The sequence below is a fragment of the Amyelois transitella genome, chromosome 5, assembly GCF_032362555.1.
Source record: "Amyelois transitella isolate CPQ chromosome 5, ilAmyTran1.1, whole genome shotgun sequence".
Taxonomy (NCBI): Eukaryota; Metazoa; Arthropoda; class Insecta; order Lepidoptera; family Pyralidae; genus Amyelois; species Amyelois transitella.
The window spans coordinates 2,537,991-2,558,866 of record NC_083508.1 but is presented as its reverse complement, the minus strand read 5'-3'; the positions used below and the strand labels follow the sequence as shown (position 1 = coordinate 2,558,866).

Sequence of the window (20,876 nt, the reverse complement as noted above, 5' to 3'; positions counted from 1 at the left end):
GACTCAACAATACACGTGCAAAAGTTCTAAATTGGTAAGTAAGGATAAGTCATATTTCATGAATGTGCGTGTAAAGCCGTAAGTGGTAATATTCATATGTATTTATTTTATATAAAAAAAAAACACGTACAAATGTCCTTCATCTGCATTAAAAACGGTCACATACTAGTAAAATTGAAAATCTTCAAATATAACCATGACCAGCAATGGCAGCAGGTATATACCCATGGTTCCCATCTTTCTTTCTGACATAAAACCAATCCGCATTGTCCCCCTCAAACCGTTGAAGTAACGACACCACATCACCTTTCACCACAGACAAACTTTTATTTACACCTTTATAATCACAAGTAATCACTAACAACGTCTGTCTTTTTGTTTTTAACTCTATGTTTTCTTTATCTTGGATTTTGTCGATGTGTGAAACAGATTTGGTCTTTAAATACAAGCTGTCAAAGTCTTTTTCTGCGCAGGAGGTTTTGGCGCGTCGTTTCTCGCGCGTTTTGTACCGACATTCGGAGCTGGTGCGCCCTCTCAGTTGCTCCTTCTCGGTGTCGGTCAGGTTTCCGCAGGGTCTAGGGTAGATGTCCGTGCTGCTTTCCCAGCAGGGAGTTTTCTTATCTGGGGTCCTGGAAACAGATTTGGAACTATTCTTTATTTTTGAAACATGAGAAACATCACCAGAGAGCATGACAGCTGTTCGTAAAAATAATTATATATATAAGTTGTTTAAGGCCACGGGTTTAATCTTATCTTTCTTTCTCCTAGCGTTAGTCCCGGTAACTTCCTTGCCTCCGCCTTTGACCATGATCCTGGATTGGGTAAGCGACTTCCGTCTGACATCCACAAGTTTGCAGGGCAATACAAACCATATCATGGTAAAAACTCTGCATTAGATGAATTCACCTTTTCCCTTAGTCGCCCTTTACTTTACCATAGGAGATGCTGTGAATGGAATGGCCCTATTCTTAAATGTCGGGAATCACAAATTGCCATAGTCCTACCTATTTGGTAATATTCCTAACGGCAAACACGCGCTATACAGCACGTATCCCTCCTCTCCGTGCGGCGTCTGCGCATACAGCCACAATTGGTTCTTGAAGACTGCGTTGACGACCGTACCAAGGGGTAGGGTCAGCTCGCGCTGGCACTCCTTCTGGGTTTGGTACAGCGTCGTGGGGTAAGCGACCACTACTGGGATGTTGCCAGGACGGTCGATGGAAGCCTGGAAGGAATTTAAGACAAACATCTCCTACATTTGGATATGTATGCAACATTTTATGAAGATTCAGTGATTTAACTGTGAAGAGGTTACAAACAAACAAAACTTTCCCATTGTAATATAGTTGGTTGGGACAAATATAATACACTAGCTGTGCCCGCGACTTCGTCCGCGTGGAATAGTTGTTTTGGCCATCATTGAAGCCCTCAAGGATGAATAATTTTCCCCGTTTTGTTCACATTTTCCATTATTTCTTTGCTCCTTATAGTTGCAGCGTGATGTTATATAGCATAAAGCCTTCCTCGATAAACGGTCTATTCAACACAAAAAGAATTTATAAATTCGAACCAGTAGTTCCTAAGATTAGCGCGTTCACACAAACAAACTCTTCAGCTTTATAATATTAGTATAGATAGATTTTATTAACTTCCTACAGATTTACTGTTTTGGCACCATAACTGGACTTTATTAGTTATACAAACTACGTTATAGCTGTTATGATAATATCAATAAAGTTTTAGTGCTTATAGTAGCGATATAAAGTTAAGTTAGGACTTACAGGAGATATCACTTACAATAGATTTGTAGGTTTTTAAGATTAATAAAATTGTGGCGATGAAATAAATCAATTCCGTGATATATTTTTCCTATGAGTATTTTGATATAAAGAAGGTGATTCTCAGTTTGATCTTGTATGCACATATGTATGTTTGTCCGCGATTATCTCGCGTTTTGCTGAACTGATTTTGATGCGCATTTCAGAAAATTGTTTGTTACCATCTCATTGATTTTATTTAACTATTTTAACTATTTCACTGCCTATCTACTTATAGTATAACACCAAACCAAAGTAATAAAAAAGTAGATATAAATTATTGTTTTGGTGTTATACTATTAGTAGTTTTGGATAACATAAACAGTTAAAACTAGGTAAATACTCTATATCTGTGGCTTTAATCAATAAAAGAGCTAGGTAGATACATCAATTTCCGAAAAGAAATTTATAAAATAAAATCAATGAGAATTATTTTTGTATCCGAACCCACAGCCGAAAATTTAAAAATGACGCTCAATTTATGTGTTGTCCAATTTTGCGGTAATTTCGCGGGCGCATTGTTGGTTACGGCGCGGGCGCAGTAACGCACAAAAACCAAGCACCATAATGTCATAATAACGCCGGCCAGTGAATAATGGTGCAGATTTACAAGTGCATTTAAATTCTTTTGTAAGAACGATCCGTTAATTCTCCCATAATGCATGCCAAAACATGATGAATGCGCATCTCGAAAATTAAAACGGCTTGCGTAATATATTTTTTAATTGTTGTCTTGCAAATTGATATATTGTAATGGATTTTATTGCCGTACCACTTTAATTATGTTTCTGGTGTGGTATTTTTATTTGGAATTAAATTCGCTCGTTTGGATGGGAACACGGCAATAAATTATTTTGATTTAGTAGTGAAGAGACGCGCACTAACAATGTTGCTATCGCATAATGTTTAATACTGAAATCTTGAATGGAGCGTGAATACCGTGAACCCGTTTCTTTGTTTATGAATTTAATTCTGAAAAGTCAATTATAATTTATCTAATACGATGTTACGTAGCGATTTTTCCTTTCTTTCTATAAAATTTAAGAAATCTCACCTCTGTTAAAAAGCTATCCAAATCTCGAATGTCGTAACCAAACTTGGTATGAGGGCGTTTTTTCTTCCTCCTGTGCCGATGCCTATGCCGTCTTCTTGCATATTCTTCAGTGCCTACACTGGTGTCCGAATAGGTCTGCTGTCCACTCACAAGTTCCTCACAAGCACTCTTAAATCTAAGGTTATGGTAAAATTCGTTGCGACCCACGACCCTATCGCGCACTTCTCCCGACTTGCACTTTCTGTAATCACTCTCGTTAAATTTCTGATTGTGTCGCTGATGTCTGTCCACGTTAGTTCCATTGTTACTCTCATCATTCTGAGGCTTCTGTGGCATTTTTGTGTTTTCCAAGTTTTCTTTCAAGACCCACGTTAGGGATATCTTGGACTTGTGCCGCTTCGCAAGCGGCGTGGAGTGCCAAAGCCCCATGTCTGGTATTTCCGCGTACTCCGCCTCAGTGTCACTGTTTTCAGCCGGCGACGTTATCTTACAGTTGGCCAGCAAATCTACTACTTCACATGGCGCGACGTGAATCTGAAAAATATTACTTCAAATAAAATAAACTCTCAAAATTTAACACATATCCGTTTACAAGCATGACAATTACAAAATTACCGAGTCGCGAAATTCTTCATATGACAGTTCGTTATCACCATTTTCACTTTCCCGGTACGGGGGTGGCAAATCCTTAGACGTGATCTCTGTAACAAACGCGTGCGTTTTAAAATTACAGTCGATCGTAACTCGCGAGCGGGCGCAATTAATATTGGTGTTATTACCACAGTCAGCTGAGCAGATTATTGGGCATAAATTAAAGCAGTCAAAACAATGAGAGTGGGCGAGTTGGCGGAACAATGGGGCGCCGGGGGATGTGCGCTTCTGGGTTTGAGGGCTCCCGCGTCGCGGCCGTGTGGACTCGCGATGAGTGCGCAGCACCGCCCACCGTCCACGGCTTCGCGCCCAGAACTGCGCGCGCTCGCTGATACACTATCGACATGACCCTCCTCTAAAAAATCTCGGAACATTCTCACGAACGCAACGTACTCATGCGCAGGAGACTACGCCGAATACGCCCCAGGACACGATTCGCAGACGACGCAAACCTTCGGTCACGAAATTTATATGATTGCATGATTTTCAGTATTACGTAATGTCCCGGCTTATTTGTTACCGCTATGACGGTCCAACTTTCAGTTCCGTTATTTTATTATACGGCAATATGCTTTTTTATATTATCAGTTTCTGGTCACTGTTAACTAGTGAGTACTTATGAGATTATTCATTCTTCTATGCAGAGGGCATCGTTTCGTTCGTTACACTTCAGGGCTTCAAATGGGTGTTAAGAGTCAAACAATAAGTAACATTTCTCACGCCTTCAAATTAGACACCCCTGTGTTCACACCTGTGTTTGTATTTCGTTAGTGTCTCACAGTGAGCATTGTAGATCTTACCCATAAACACAAATATATTACAACAAATTGGCTTTATTCGGAACACGAAATAAAATTTTATGGGAAATCAAGAAATTTTTAAGACATTTTCATAGGCCTCTGCTCCCGTGGGAGCTATATATGGGAGAAATATATGCCTTTGTCACTCCTAAAGATCTAGTCTATCTCTGTGTCATGTCAATTTCTTCAATATGCGAGTATTAGTTGAGTTTATTCATTAAAAACAAAAATACAATCACCACGAAAACATTTATATGTTTTTAATTTACTTCTGTTTTTTTTATCAATATTATTAAATTTTTTAAATATTTTTTACAATGTTGTGCGCGCCACGGCTATTTCTTGCCAACGCATCGGCTCAGCCGCGCTATTCATCAACGCGCGCCTAATGAGCGCGGGCGCATAGCCACGTCACGCATGCGCATCGCATGCACCGCAGAGATTATGATAGACGCCATAATTTTTCGCATATTTAATAGTATGGTACCTCGCACGCACTCTTCGTTGAAACATCGGAAATAATATTTATTTAATGTTCCGTATTGTTCTTCGAGAATTTCCCGTTCTTTTTTGTGTCATGAATCTGAAAAAAAAGAAGTATTAAATTCTAAAAAAGTTTTAACAACTTATACTACCTGATCTAAGTGTGCATTATGTTTTGTGGAACATTTAACCACTTTATTCTGAAAAATTTAGATGAATTTACGTAACTTTTAATAGATATGGGTTTATAAGATAAAACAATTTTTGAATAGATTTGGAATATTTCTGCTAATCTGTTATATTGCCATTTCGCCATTCCTCTTGCGATTATAAAAAGCTAAAGCTAAAAAAACACAAATTGGCGACAGACGAGTAGTTTTCGTATTTTTTACATTCCTCAAAATTGGAAAGTGAGACGAAGCCTCGCCTCGCTGCTGTGGATTAACTTTATTGGTGGTTTCCTACAAAGAAAACCACACAATAACATTGTGGTAATTTTTTTTACCTGTCGTAAAATTTTCATTTTCATCTAGATCACGAATTATAATAACACTTATAGATCATCCGTTTCTTCCAAATACCTAACGCTACAGGAGTAAATAAATTATTTCGAATACTTTTTCAATATGTCATTTTATGTATTGGTGCCGGGAACCACACATACGGAGAAAAGAGAATAGGACCACTCCATCTCTTTCCTATGGATGTCGTAAAAGCGACTGAGGGATAGTTGTATATAATTGGGGTTCCTCTTTTAGGCGATGGGCTAGCAACCTGTCATTATTTGAATCTCAATTCTATCTTAAAGCCAAATAGCTGAAAGTGGCCTGTCAGTCTTCCAAGATTGTTGGCTCTGTCTACCCCGCTAGGGACATAGACGTAATTATATGTATGTACGTTTTCCAATATAAGTCAGTTGAAAAATGGTTTGGATTGATCGAGGTCTTTTTCCAAACAGATCCAGTCTTGCTTAACTTGAATTTCACGGTTTGCCTCGCATTGCTACTTTATTGGTCGTGCAGTCGATTTTTGTTTTACAACTGGTGGTGGTTGACAATTTGTGCAATAAAGTTCATATGTATGAAGAATTTAAACGAGTTTCTTATAGATATTTTAGTAGACCGATAAAATCAAAAACTAACTTCTTTACATATAATGTAATTATATGTAAAGAAGAGTAATTTGACCATCTATTTTACTACGCTTTATATTAGCTTGGGTTGTATGTATGTATCTATGTATGTATGTAACGGAATCTTTGAGCTTAATTTTCACTGATTTCAAAACGTCTGATCAACTTGGAACTTTGCACACGTATCAAGGACCGATGACAATGCAATATTTTGATAAGAGTTTCTCATTGTCCTTATTAAAACTGCCAGGATTAATAAATTCATTTTTAGATCCTTCGTATGAGAGTAAGAGAGACAGAGATAGCACCAGTGCCAGTAATCTCCATACAAGAAACCAAGAAGTTCTGACGTATAAGGAGTCCAAAAAGAGATGTAATATATTTCCATATAATGTTACTATTAACCTGAGGCTTTTTTATTTCATCGCATCGCTCCATTTAGAATTACCATTAGAAACAATAGTAGAATTAGTAGAATATTTTAAAACAATAAAAAATATATAAGTAATAAAACAAAAGTAAAAAATGAAAATTGAACAACTAAATTTACAATAATACAAGAATAAAGTTACTACCTACAGAACTTTGCGATATTTAATACGTATTTAACATATTAATGCAATTCTTGAATTAACATTAGGTATCTTTTGCCTATTTATAATAGCAACACTGTAATACACGTTTGGAAAATGAGTGACAGTTTATTTATGTCAAATAAGTTTTGCAGTAAGTTTTGAATACGATTCGAACACCTGTAAACTTTCTTTCTGTTTTTTTATACCGGTGCCTGTGTATTTACCTATTTGCACTTTGTTTTGTGCTGATATCTTGTCGTTATTTGGAGTTTGGAATCTTCCGTTGGGTCGAGCTTTGTTCTTCCGGATATTCGTGTGATTTTATCATCTGAGATTGGACTCTGACTGTGTTCACTGTGTTGTGCAGATATTTTGAGATAGGACTCCTGTAAAAAGTACCTGATTATTTGAGATAGGAGTCCCAAGTTTGTGTTTGTTTTTGTGAAAGACAGATTTTACAACAAAAGTGCCACGATGTCTTCAGATAAACATTGTTGCGTTCCTGGTTGTAAAGGCAGTGGAGGTATGTTTGAAATATTTTTGTTCCTGTATCAATCTGCCTCTTAATCTTGTGGTTTGATTCCTGGCAAGGACACAATCGAAAATTATTATGTTTGCTGGATAGTCAAAAATATTATTAACAGTGATTTATCACTATAAAATTATTTTCAACTGGGTTTAACAATCATCATACATACATATAATCACGTCTATATCCCTTGCGGGGTAGACGGAGCCAACAGTCTTGTAAAGACTGATAGGCCACGTTCAGCTATTTGGCTTTAAGATAGAATTGAGATTCAAATAGTGACAGGTTGCAAGCCCATCGCCTAAAAAAGAATCATGATGATGAGAATATTATGAGATTTAATCCAATCAGGCCACATATAACTTTAAGAAAGTTTGTTGTGAAAACCTCCGGCGATGGGCACGTGGTTGCGAAAGTCTTTTCTGGTAAGATAGTTATACTAGAAGTGTTAACTTCCAAAAAATAATTGTATAACAAAACTAAAAAACTACGCGTTTTATTGCTAATCGAACTAAAAAATAGAAAATAAATAATAGTTTAAAAAAACCAAAAAACTACGCTTTATTGCTAATCAAACTAAAAAATAGAAAATAAAAATTAATGACAAAGGAATTATAAAACAGTAGTAGCAAGTCGAACAATCAGTTATAGTCAATTACCTCCGATTAAAATTATAACAAAATTAAATTTATAAACAAAACAATTTAAATCTGAGTAAAAAGCGTGGGGTGCATTTTACTTCATTTTCATAACTCTCTTGTCATAAATATATGCTAATAGAATGATTTTAATATTTACTACATCAGGCACCCCACGCTTTTTACTCAGATTTAAATTGTTTTGTTTATAAATTTAATTTTGTTATAATTTTAATCGGAGGTAATTGACTATAACTGATTGTTCGACTTGCTACTACTGTTTTATTAGTTTGATTAGCAATAAAGCGTATTTTTTTATTTTTTTTTAAACTATTATTTACCATTTCCTTGTTTATATGCGGAACTTAATATATTACTATAGGTCTGCGGCAACTCCGCGTAAACCCTATCTTAGTGCATCCTTAGACTACAATAAGAATTTTAAAATTCACACTAAATATTTCTAATGAAAGACATAACTATATGCTTAGAATATTTTCAAACTATTTCATAAATTGTTAAGATGCTATGATCTTCTTAAGATTATAAAAAAAAGTAGGTAAAAACAAAAAGCAAAGATAACAATCAATAGAGTCAATGTTTTCTCAAAGGTATTCCAAGTGCTGGCTGGAGCCAAGGAATGCGTTTCGTTTCGACGTGATAACTCAATAAATAGCCCGAAGACAACAATATTTACGCGTTTTATTTTTTCACATATCATTCCGTGCGTTGGCGTGAAAATGCAAGACAATGAGTTTAGTCGACGCACGAGCATATCGCTATGACGGGAATGTGTCCCGCGTCGGGAAGGAATGCGGGTCCCGGGATGCTCACGACTGCCGAATTCGTGCGCACACGCATCCCGCCGTGAGGGAAGTTTAACACTGGTTTAGTTTCCAGTCGTGAGACCATTAATATATTAGATAACCATAGTATACAATATATCTTCATAGTACCTAATACTAGAAGTATAATATCTCGATCGATTCTCAGATTTAACTTTTCGGCAATCCAGCGAGGAATTTTAAGCTCTTCTTATCATCTTTTGAATGATTAATATCGTAGACAGCAGAAGCATGATTCCAAATAAAATACCGCTATTTAGTATTGTCGTCCTTCGGTAATCAATCCATTCGGCAAATTTGCATTTCACAAGATTTCACAACATAAAATAATATATCTAAAATTACATACACACATACATATGGTCACGTCTATATCCCTTGCAGGGTAGACAGAGCCAAGAGTCTTGAAAAGACTGAATGGCCTCGTTCAGCTATTTGGCTTAATGATAGAATTGAGATTCAAATAGTGACAGGTTGCTCGCCCGTCGCCTAAAAAAGAATCCCAAGTTTGTAAGCCTATCCCTTAGTTGCCTTTTACTATATCTATGGGAAAGAGATGGAGTGGTCCTATTATTTTTTGTATTGGTTCCGGAAACCACAAGGCTGGAGTGCCGGATTGTGGATCTAAAATTTTAATCTTATTTATGAAACAAAAAATATAAAAATGATTGTTATCTTTCGTGTGGCCCATGTGACATTTATCATAACGTTATTAAGGACTAGATGTCTAATAATAAAACTACTGGCAAGATGACCAAAGTTTAAGAAAATCAAAAGATTTCATATGATTTAAAAACTTTGACTTTTAATCTATAAATATGAACTAGTCATTAGTGTAAGCATATCATTACGATGACCATTATCGATAAAGCATTATGTTCACCCACGAATATTTTTTGTTACGCCCACACCGATGTTGTACAACACCTAATAATTATTATTAACATTTTATTAAAATTTATTACATCTCGTGCATTACTTTTCGGTATTGAAGTTACTGGAAAATCAACAAAATCGAGAAGAAATTAATAAGAGAACAAAATATAAATTTGACTTCTTCAAAGCGGTAGAAGTTATAATTAGATTAGGCGTTCTTGAGTTATGCGCTTACCAACACATTTAGCGATTCATTTTTATATTATAGATATTCAAAAACCCATGCTTGTAGAATCTTTTTAGGTGGCAGGATATTTTAATTATCTTAATTTAAGTTTGTTAGATTTTAAATCACACAATCTAATTTCTTTGTTAACAACCCTTTACCAACCTTGTAAAATTGTGATTTAAACATTTATTAGATTTTCCATTTTTAAATTTAATATCTTTTCCGCCACAGACAAAGAACTTGTGCTTTTAAACTACATAGTTTTTTTTTTTTTAAATCACGTATGCGTTTAGCGTAGTCGTGATTTTGTAAACGGTCAGCTCCCAGACGTACTGGATCCGCTGGCCGGTCGGATGCGGGATAAAATTAAGGGTAAGTGTAGGCAGCCGATAATTGACCCGTGAGAAAGGCCCACCTCGCCGCGCAATGCAACTCCCAGCTGCGTTGCATTGGTCTCGGAATTAAAGATACATACATGCATATGGTCACGTCTATATCTTATGCGGGGTAGACAGAGCAGTCTTGAAAACACTGAATGGCCACGTTCTGCTTGGCTTAATGATATAATTGTGATTCAAATAGTGACAGATTGATAGCCCATCGCCTAAAAAAGAATCCCAAGTTGGTAAGCCTATCCCTTAGTCGCCTTTTACGACATCCATGGGAAAGAGATGGAGTGATCCTATTCTTTTTTTGTATTGGTACCGGGAATCACACGGCAATAACAAATAATAATAGTTAATACATACATACATACATACGTATCATCACGTCTATAACCCTTACGGGGTAGACAGAGCCAACAGTCTTGAAAAGACTGAAAGGCCGCGTTCAGCTTTTTGGCTTAATGATAGAATTGAGATTCAAATAGTGACAGGTTGCTAGCCTGTCGCCTAAAAAAAGAATCCCAAGTTTGTAAGCCTATCCCTTAGTCGCCTTTTACGATATCCATGGGAAAGAGATGGAGTGGTCCTATTCTTTTTTGTATTGGTGCCGGGAACCACACGGCTCAATAATAGTTAATAATAATTAAAAATACATATCTACATATAATCATGCCATGTTCATGTTTTTGAATGTAATGTACCTATGTCTTTTGATAGCAATTAAATTATATATCTATCATGTCTTTAAATCTAACAGTGTAGGCAAAGATAACAGTCTTAAAGTTAGAATTGAGATTCAGACATCGGATCGGATCGGAGATGTTCTAGCAAAAGGTCTGGTCAAGAGTACCCGAAACCGACGAGCTTGCATGAAGAGAGTTGCAGTATCAATGTGGATGAAGTATGCAGGGATCGTGGCAAGTAGAAAGATGTGGTCTCTGCCTACCCCTCCGGGAAAATGGCGTGATTTATGTTTGTATGAGATTCAAATAGTTATCGAATAAACTTGGGAAATAAAACAGTTAAAATAAATTAAAATATAGTCCTATCCTACTACTATTATAAAGGCGAAAGTTTGTATGGATGTATGGATGTTTGTTACTCTTTCACGCAAAAACTACTGAACCGATTACCATGAAATTTGGTATGTAGGTAGCTGAAGACCCAGAATAACACATAGGCTACTTTTTATCCCAGAGTTCCCGCGGGATTGATAGGGTTTCCAGTGGGCGGCCTCTAGTTATATATATGTATCAATAACTACTTACTCGTTTCTAAATAATCTTCAAGTTGATGAATGTAATTATAATAGCAATATGAAACTTCACACTAAGATGTGGTTTAATGTGTTATAGTTGGTTGCCAGATTGATAAGAAGTTTTTAACATAACTGTTTTTGAATACTGATTCTTTATGGCTTTTAGCTAAAAAAAACAAGAAAACAAATATACATGCAAAACCTTGAAACGCATAATAAAATTGAAATTTTTTCAATAAAATAATAAAATTTATTATCTTTGATAATATATTGAGGTTCCTAACTTGAAACTTCAACGTTTACTACCTTCTGTCCCGTTAAAATATTTAATACAACCTATAAAAGCGGTTTTATAAGGTAATCAAATCACAAATTCGCGTCAGATTCCATAAATACTTATAAAGTTTTCTGCGGTACTCAATAAGCTATAGCAATGCTAGTAAAAATGACTTAGTTGTAGTACTACTACTAATATTATAAATGCGAAAATTTGTATGTCAGTATGGATGTTTGTTACTCTTTCACGCAAAAACTACTGAACCGATTACAATGAAATTTGGTATGTAGGTAGCTGAAGACCCAGAATAACATATACCAAATATGTATATAATATATAATTACATATAATATACTTTTTATCCCAGAGTTCCCGCGGGATTGATAGGCCTCTAGTTATAAATAAAGGGACTAGAACTGAAACAATTCGGTTGACAAATCGTGATGGTTTGGCAACCTTACCTTGCGTTTACCTACGATCGCTAAGTGGGAGAAAAGGTAAAATTGCGCCCGCGCATTATGTCTGGCTCTAGCAGAATGATAGCACGATGTTGTGGCCACAAATATTAAGTGTACAAAAAAGGCACTCGATAATTTAAAAAAATATATTTTTTTGGCGTCATGATCAACGTTCCTGAAATTCAAGACATTGAAACTGAAAATTCTTTATTCCATAAATTGCTGCAAGGTTACACAAGTTTTACAAATAAATAAATTTCATCCGATTCGATCCGATAATTAAAGTAAAGATTTTTTGTTATTGTTACAAAGTTGTGTATGTTATATATACAACCTTCGAGAATAAATTATTCACATACATACAAATGAAAACTAACTATGGCAAATAAAAATGTAAGTTTACATTACCCTGTGCTTGTATTTACAGCGAGGTATATATATGTAGTCTCTTCAATTTGTGTTGTATTTCATCGCACCTACAAGGCAGGCTAACGAGGAAATATCTTTAGACGATTGTTACATGCATAGCCATAACGACGAGCAACATATGAAGTCTTTAGGCATCAGATTCTCATAAGGTGTACAAATTCATTCAAATCATGTACAAATTTACAAGTGGCAGGGTAATTAAGCGATAGGTCATAGATTCGAGTCCCAGATTTAAGACAAAGGTAGAGTACAAGATCTGTGAATCGAATCTATGATTGATCTCCTGATTTTGGCTCCACCTTCCTGGTATTGTGGGACTAGGTAAGTACCTAAGTCGTGAAGTGAAATACTTATTAAGTAAGAAAAGGCCCGTTTTCTTTGCTTGGGGAATTATCCTTGCATGTCATTGTGTAAGTGCTTCGTAGTTTGGGGGTCCACTATATTTTCTATCGTGAATCTGCCCACATAACCCCTCCTGCAGTTTGTTATAGACCAGAGACAACCAGCAAGACCCAAGTGAACCAGATAACGAATGATTCAATAATTTGGCGATGGCAGTGAAGTGTGATTAGAATTTGGCAGAAGTGTAGGTACAAAAGTAGTATTTGACCCATTTCGAGACTGTTGGTTATGTCAAATGAAGACATGATTGTACTGGGTGTAGCGTATGAAAACACCCTTTCCGTTACACACAGTATATATGAACACTCAAGTTAAAGATTTACTTTAGAAATGCACATTTTTATAAACACTTACATTAAAACTACTTAGATGTTATGGTTTCCGTGATCGCAATCTACTCGTAAATCAAACTGCCATCAACAATAGAAAGTGAAATGAATCGTTGCGGGTCAGTGGAACGTTTTCCTAATGTCGCAGAACCCACTATGACTGAGACCAATGGCTGATCACAGTGTCATTCGTCGCGGCCACCCGCGTCGGATGGAGACTGCGACATCTTCAACAAATGGCAATAACTTTGACTTAAAACAATTGGTACTGGATGTGCTAAGTGAGCTGTGCTAATTTACCACATCCGCACTCCACACTTAAGAGAAAATATTTATACATACATACATATGGTCACGTCTATATCCCTTGCGGGGTAGGCAGAGCCAACAGTCTTGAAAAGACTGAATGGCCATGTTTAACTATTTGGCTTAATGATAGAATTGAGATTCAAATAGTGGCAGGTTGCTAACCCATCGCCTAAAAAAAATCCCAAATTTGTAAGCCTATCCCTTAGTCGCTTTTTACGTCATCCATGGGAAAGAGATGGAGTGGTCCTATTCTTTTTTGTATTGGTGCCGGGAATTGTAATAAATAAACTCAAAACTACCTGATCTGATTTTCACGAAATTTGGCACAGATATAGAATATTTACACCTTCGGGAGTGACATATGCAAATTTTTTTAATATCTCACGGTAGCGAAGCCTCGCGCAGAAGCTAGTGTATTATGTAAAAACAAATAATCACGCCTCTTTCCAATGCTAGAAGGACGATGATGAATCACGGCCTTTTTTCCCAGAACAACCTAGGTACTTATCTACATGTTTCCAATTTTATAACTTTATAAAATTTAAGTAGTCAAGACGTCTCCATATTGTTGGCATATAAAATGGTAGGTACCTATATTAATCTGTATCATCAAAATCGACTGGAATGAATTTGAAAAATATCGTGAAAAGATGGAATCAACAACACACGTACTTTATTTTTTCAATCAAAACAACCTTCCAGATACCTTCCTTGGTTTTGTATCATGAGTTCAAAATCTTAATCTGATGGATAATATAATAATCCAAACAGGCTCAAGGAAGCGTTGTCACATCCACTTTAATCTAATTAACTGGCTGCACCTTATCGTGTCGCATTACAATATCTTGCATACTTTATCTAAAGTCATGCAATTGAACAGAATGCCTTCAGCCTCAATATAACCACCGTGATTCGTTTCTAAGATCGGTATAGCGACGAATCTTTGTCCATTTTTTAAGAAATTTTATATAAATGATTTTAAAAGTTTTAGTTCCAAACACCTCCTTTATGTTGCTCCATAACTTTAGAAGATTATAAATCTATCTATGGACTTTGAAGTGCCTACTTTTTTCAGCCTGCATATTCTCGCAAACTACCTATTTCCTTTTGAGGGCTAGTTCACCGAACCACATTTCTTGTTAAGATCATTACCTACCTCAACTTAATCGCATTTTTCTTAAGTTCATCACCTTGTATGTGATCTTCCGACAATGTCGGCGCAGAATTCCTCGTGTTAATTGTTACAATTGTGCGAATTCGCAGAGCTATCATTAACAATTCGACATAGCTGACGGTATCGTGCCGGTGCGATCAACTTTCAGTGCTTGCATATTGCACATTCGCCTCACTGGTATTCGGGAAACCGATTAAAATATCTCAAAAACGAGCTTAACGTACAGTAATTTAAGGTCAAGAAGGAACGTGATCTCCGCTCGAAGGATAAAAATTATTTATTTGCGTGGGGCGCGGCAATTAGGGGGGCGGAGCGAGTCTGCGCGCGCGACCTTTCGACCCCCGGCCTGCGCCCGCGCCCGGCGTGGACACTCGCTGTCACGCTGACGGCTGCGCCCGCCGGCCCCGACCGAACAAAGAATTCCGAAATTGCGACGCCGCGTGACCACAACTCGCGACGCGGAATTCTCTCCCAAACGATGCGAAGGCTCGAATATCGATGTCGTGGTGCCGTATTACATGTCAATAATAAAAAATTATACAGCCTCGACCGTGACCAATTCAACAAGGGAAGGGTAGACGCTCGATTAAACGGCATGCCTCGCATTCCATTCCGAAATATAACCCTCGAATTTCTCAAATTCGTCACGAACAGCCGCAGCTCATATAAGTATCACCAGATACAATACCTCATTTTATAGTACGTTGAAGGAGATGCAATTACGATACATCGTGTTGATATCGAGTATCGCCGGCGAGTGCACGTATTGACGGCCGGCGAAAAGTGGGCGGTGAGGCAGAAACGATCCTGGGTAGGCTCTTACGTATCTGATGCGATGTACTCTTTACAATCTTTCTGCTTTTATTGGAACCATACTCGTCAGCTAGCCGCGGCAGAGACGATTAATTTGCACGATACGAGAATATTTCGACCAGTTACATAATTATCGCTCTATGTTTTGATCGCATTCTATTTTCGAATGGCGTAATCTTTTCATACGTAATTATTATAATAATGCGTAAACGGTACGTTGAGTGCACGCCAAGAAGAAAGTCGTGTTATTGTAATGAAAGTAAATATTGGACACTTAACGAGTGATCGTAACGCAAAAATTTCTTGCTTGTAGAAGGTAAATACGAGAGCATGAATTTGCAAAATCAAAAGTCTGCCTGTTTGCACCAGCAAAGAATAGGACCACTCCATCTCTTTACCGTGGATGTCGTAAAACTGAGGGATAGGCTTATATTTATATATTTGGGATTCCTGTTTTAGGCGATGTGCTAGCAACCTGTCACTATTTGAATCTGATTTCTACCATTAGGCCAAACAGCTGAACCCACATTCTTAAAACGACTGATTGGCCACCCAATCAGTCGTTTTAAGAATGTACGTAATTAGTAGGTAGGTATGTAGATAATACTTAGACTGCTTTATAGGTAATATTTGTTACGCTGAACAAAATGTTATATGATAAAGAAAAAGATATGACTCCCATCTCTTGGATGTCGTGTGGAGCGACTAATTAACAAAGACCATTTTGCTACAACTTGCATCGGTAGATTTGGAGTTAGTCAAGCAGGCGGATGAGAAACTCTTTGTAAAACTCATAATCTTACTTCGAAGTCAGGCTGAAAAGATTTATAGGTGTATCTTTGATTCGTGCAAGGTTGTTTAGCGAGAATTTGGCGCAAAATTAACTTGTAAACTTGCAAAACAAGATGACCGTAGATTGCTCTACGCTTAGTTGCTTGCATCAAGTATGCGAAAAGCGTGAAATTATAAACGCGCTCCGGTGAGTAGACTTACATCTTGTAAAGAGTCGGTGGTCGAACGGTTAAGTTGCCCGAATGAAAGGACGATACACAGCGTCGCACAGGTTCAAATCCTACCACGGAGTTATGTTCTTATTTTAGTTTTTTTGGTAATCTATGTTCTTTAAAGTGAGGTGTTCTTAAAAGCATTGTGAGCAAATCTGATTCAGGCAACGTGATTTGTAACTATGATTCAAAACGGTTATATTGTCCTGCAAAGATTGTGGAGGTAAGACCGGTCATGGGTAGTACGGGACGCCATGTGTTAAAACCTGAATTAGCCAATTCAGGATCAAAGGCGCATCTCGGGCTCTCTACAGAGGTGAGAACACAAACCGGTACTAGAACCAGGTGGAAGATAAACACTCCCCAAGGAAATTTCATTAAAAAATGATCAACTGTTCAAGACCATTGCTCTTGAGCCGTGCGTTGTCTGTCAGTCACTCATCATACATCATATACATATAAAATCACGCCTTCTTCTTGGAGAAGTTTCCACGATATCTGCATACCTACTTCCCTCATAATAATTAGTTGTTAAAAGATAAAAGATAGTTCTTGAAAGATCCGCCGAGCTTGCATGAAGAGAGTTATGAATGTGGATGAAGCTAAGGAAATATGCAGAGATCGTGGCAAGTGGAAAGAGGAAGTCTCTGCCTACCCCTCCGGGAAAGAGGCGTGATTTTATGTATGTATGTATGTTAAAAGATATATTGATAAATCGTATACTCACTGTCGCGAAACCTGGCGAAGAACTTCTTCATGTCTTGTGAACTCCAGGGTTACCTATCTCAGCTTCAGGGTAGGACAGGTGTTCCCGTGCGCACGCGCCGCCAACTAATGCTCCGTTTTAGCCGACTGCCGTCACGGTTGGTAGATATGCAGGCAGACGGTAGCGTCCCGGTTAACATCCCCTGATCCGTGAAGATAGGAGATATTGTTGCAAAATGCAGGTTAATGACCCATTCATAGAAAAAAAAACAAGTAAGTAGAACTTTGAATTTGGCTAAGATTTGGCTGAAAGGGATCCCTCTTCTTAGGTATAAGACTTATCTGTACTGGCTGTATTATTTTGTATTTCTCTTTTAATAGATAAGTATTGACATCATAATATAGAATTTAGTACCTTTAAAGAAAAAATAATCAAAATTATAGGCCCATCCCTGTCACCATTATAATTACCATCACATTAATTCCCCTGCGGGGTAGACAGAGCCCACAGTCTGGACAAACTGAAAGGAAAAGACTCAAATAGTGATAAGTTGCTAGCCCATCGCCTAAATTCCAAGTTAATAACCCTAATCAAATATCAAATAATATAAATAGGTAAATTGATCTAACAAGAAATAATCACAGTTTGTATTACAATGTTATGTGATTCGTAAAGTAACCATTGCCTAACTAAAAGAAAACATAATGTCAGCCAGGGAAGCCATTCCACGGCGGATGTCCGCCTGGCCGGCCACGTGTGTGCGATATGCTCTGTAGACCCCGCACAAGTGCAGGAGAGACGGGGAAACAAACTTAAAGACAGGTTGTATGCTCTTTCAATTGACTTCAAAAATACTTAGGAGTGCCTGCTCAAGTGCCGTGTGGTTCCCGGCACCAATACAAAAAAGAATAGGACCACTATCTCTTTCCCATGGATGTCGTAAAAGGCGACTAAGGGATAGGCTTCCATACTTGGGATTCTTTTTTAGGCGATGGGCTAGCAACCTGTCACTATTTGAATCTCAATTCTATCTTAAAGCCAAATAGCTGAACGTGGCCTATCAGTCTTTACGGGACTGTTGGCTCCGTCTACCCCGCGAGGGATATAGACGTGATTATATGTATGTATGTGCCTGCTCAACCTAATCTAATTATAGATAACTAGAGGCCGCCCGCGACTTCGTCCGCATGGAAACGGTTCAGTAGTTTTTGCGTGAAAGAGTAACAAACATCCATACTGACATATTCACAAACTTTCGCAATTATAAATTTAGTGGTTAGGATGCAAAAAAAAATTTTCCAATAACTAATTACTAAACAGGTTTGATATAAAAAATAAGTAACGAAAAAAAGAAATTACAAAAACGTCAATAATGACAAAAGTCAAAACATCGCTGAATAATTTGAAAACAAATTTAAAATTAAGTTTATTATTTAACGTTTAATTTAATAAAACTTTTTGAATAGCTATCATCAATTTATCATGGCTGAAAATGAACAAGAAACTGCGCGTCCTCCAGATATAGACCCGAGCTCTCGTATCTCGGCTTTGGGCTTATCTCGCATCAGCATCGTCGATGACAGCTCTAGAACCCGCGCCACCTTCAATTTTATGGAGAAACGGGAAATCTACAAGGTTATCGTTGATAATGTCGATTTTACACCAGAAAACATCGTCGATCCAGACTATGTGACCATGGACGACACGTTCACGCACGCGGCTTTCGAAACTAAACAAAGGAGAAAGAGTAAAAGCGAAGTGGTCCTCAAAGATAAATCATCAGACGCCGGTATGAAGGTGTACGCCACCACCATCTCCCTTGACGACATCTATATCGATCACACTTACAATACGGAAGAGGGCGTCGTGGAACAAGACGTCGATTTGGGACAAGCGCCATCCGCCTTTTATTTACCGAAAATGAATCCTATTACAACCTATCCACCGGAAATCTTTGTAGTATTCAAAGAAACCGAAACCCATTACTTGTTTGAGCTGCCATGCTTTTCTTTCGAGAAGGGTAGTACCGAAGGAACAACGGTTGAAGAAGAAAATGAGTATTATCAGTATATAACAGTAGGAAAGGGTAGGAATAGGAAAATGGTCGGCGAGGAAACTCAGACGCAGCAACGTGTGACGCAGACCCGGCACACGCTGTGCACGAGACCCAAGAAGAAGAACGCTATTGCGTTCGCTTCAATGTGGGACATGCACGACACGTATGCGCAGCTCGCTAAAGTAAAGAAGGAGAAAGAACCCGACGAAATGGTCATGTACCAGTCTGCTGCACCTAACCTATTACGGAAAAAGAAGGTAGCCGATGTTGACGAAAAAAGGGGCAAAACGTTCGTGGAAATCGCCCTAATGCCGGAGTTTCAGGATGCAGCTTTGTTGGTAGAACGTGTTCTCGCTGCCTTGGAGTATTGCGCGGAGCAGAAAACATTTCGCGGCCTGGTAACCTTCAACCCTCTGTCTTTGGACTTAATCTACATTTACTCAATGAAACCCCTTTGGACATTCGAATGCGAGGAGACGCAGAATCGGCCGATTACTAACATTTCTTTCAATACAAAAAATCCTAACATTTTAGCGGTCGCCCATGGGAAATTCGGTTACGCTGAATACAACACTGGACTCGTGTGTATTTGGTGTACAAAAAACCCTTGCAAGCCAGAAAGGACATACCGCTTTGAGGATCCAGTCACATCGCTCGCCTTCTCTGAAAAGAATCCAAACTGGCTGGCGTGTGGTTTTGATAATGGAGACGTGTTGATATTGGACATTACCTCTTATTGGGTGAAAATTGTTGCAAAGAGTCAGCGCGATACGAATCCTTGTTTCGAGCCGATTTGGGTGACGAGCTGGCGAGTGGCGGAGGGGTCAACGGAGTACGTGATGACAACATGTCAGGACGGAAGGGTGAACAGGTTCACAAACACAAAGACTCACGATTTTATCTGCACTCCTATGATGCGACTGTCGACGGTCGAGGGGAAGCTGAAAGGATTGGAGACTCCGAAGACATGTCTGAAGGTTGATGTGCCAATAACTAGGTACCCGGCGGCGCTGTGCATGAAGTGGCACCCGGTGATAGACCACATATACTTCGTGGGTACAGACGAGGGCTGCATCCACAGATGCTCGACGAACTACCTGAACCAGCACATTGACGTGTACCGCGCTCATGCCGGTCCTGTCTACGCGATGGAAATTTCTCCGTTCATGAAGAATTTGTTGGTGTCGTGCGGCGCTGATAGTGCTATTAGGTTATGGATCGAAGGGCTCGATGACGTCATCCTGACCTTGATGTGTCCCGCCGCGGTGTACGGCATCGCGTTCTGCCCTATAAACGCGACCGTACTCATATCTGTGAGCGGGAACGTTTTGTCTATATGGGATTTGCGTAGGAAAACGCACATACCGTGTGCCGAATACACGTTTCCCAATAACGTTGTGTTGACTTATGTTAAATTTTCTCCGTCAGGGGACAACGTGTTCGTGGGAGATTCTATGGGGAGAGTGTACACTTATCATTTAGAGGATACCCCCATACCTCCGTTCTATCAGTACAAGATGCTAGACGAGACATTAAAGAGAGCATTGTGCACACGGCCACAGCTTCTAAAACAACTCGAGAAACTTGAAAAGTTTAGAGAACGCTTCGGCAAGTAGCTTTAACTCTAGTCCGTATACTTTATAAAT

At 38.2% G+C, this 20,876-nt stretch overlaps 2 protein-coding genes across 2 annotated transcripts; one reads left to right on the top strand and one right to left on the bottom strand.

The window, feature by feature from the left end:
• Positions 1 to 184: 184 nt before the first annotated feature.
• LOC106137808 (uncharacterized) lies at positions 185 to 3,896 on the bottom strand. Its single transcript, XM_013338723.2, has 5 exons — positions 3,815 to 3,896; positions 3,487 to 3,572; positions 2,872 to 3,405; positions 1,005 to 1,225; positions 185 to 629 (listed from the first exon to the last, which is right to left on the bottom strand). The coding sequence occupies exons 1-5, from the start codon at positions 3,894 to 3,896 to the stop codon at positions 185 to 187; spliced, it is 1,368 nt and encodes a 455-aa protein (XP_013194177.2).
• Positions 3,897 to 18,656: 14,760 nt separating this feature from the next.
• On the top strand, positions 18,657 to 20,846 carry LOC106137787 (dynein axonemal intermediate chain 4). Its single transcript, XM_013338699.2, has one exon. The coding sequence runs from the start codon at positions 18,657 to 18,659 to the stop codon at positions 20,844 to 20,846; it is 2,190 nt and encodes a 729-aa protein (XP_013194153.2).
• The last annotated feature ends 30 nt before the right edge of the window (positions 20,847 to 20,876 follow it).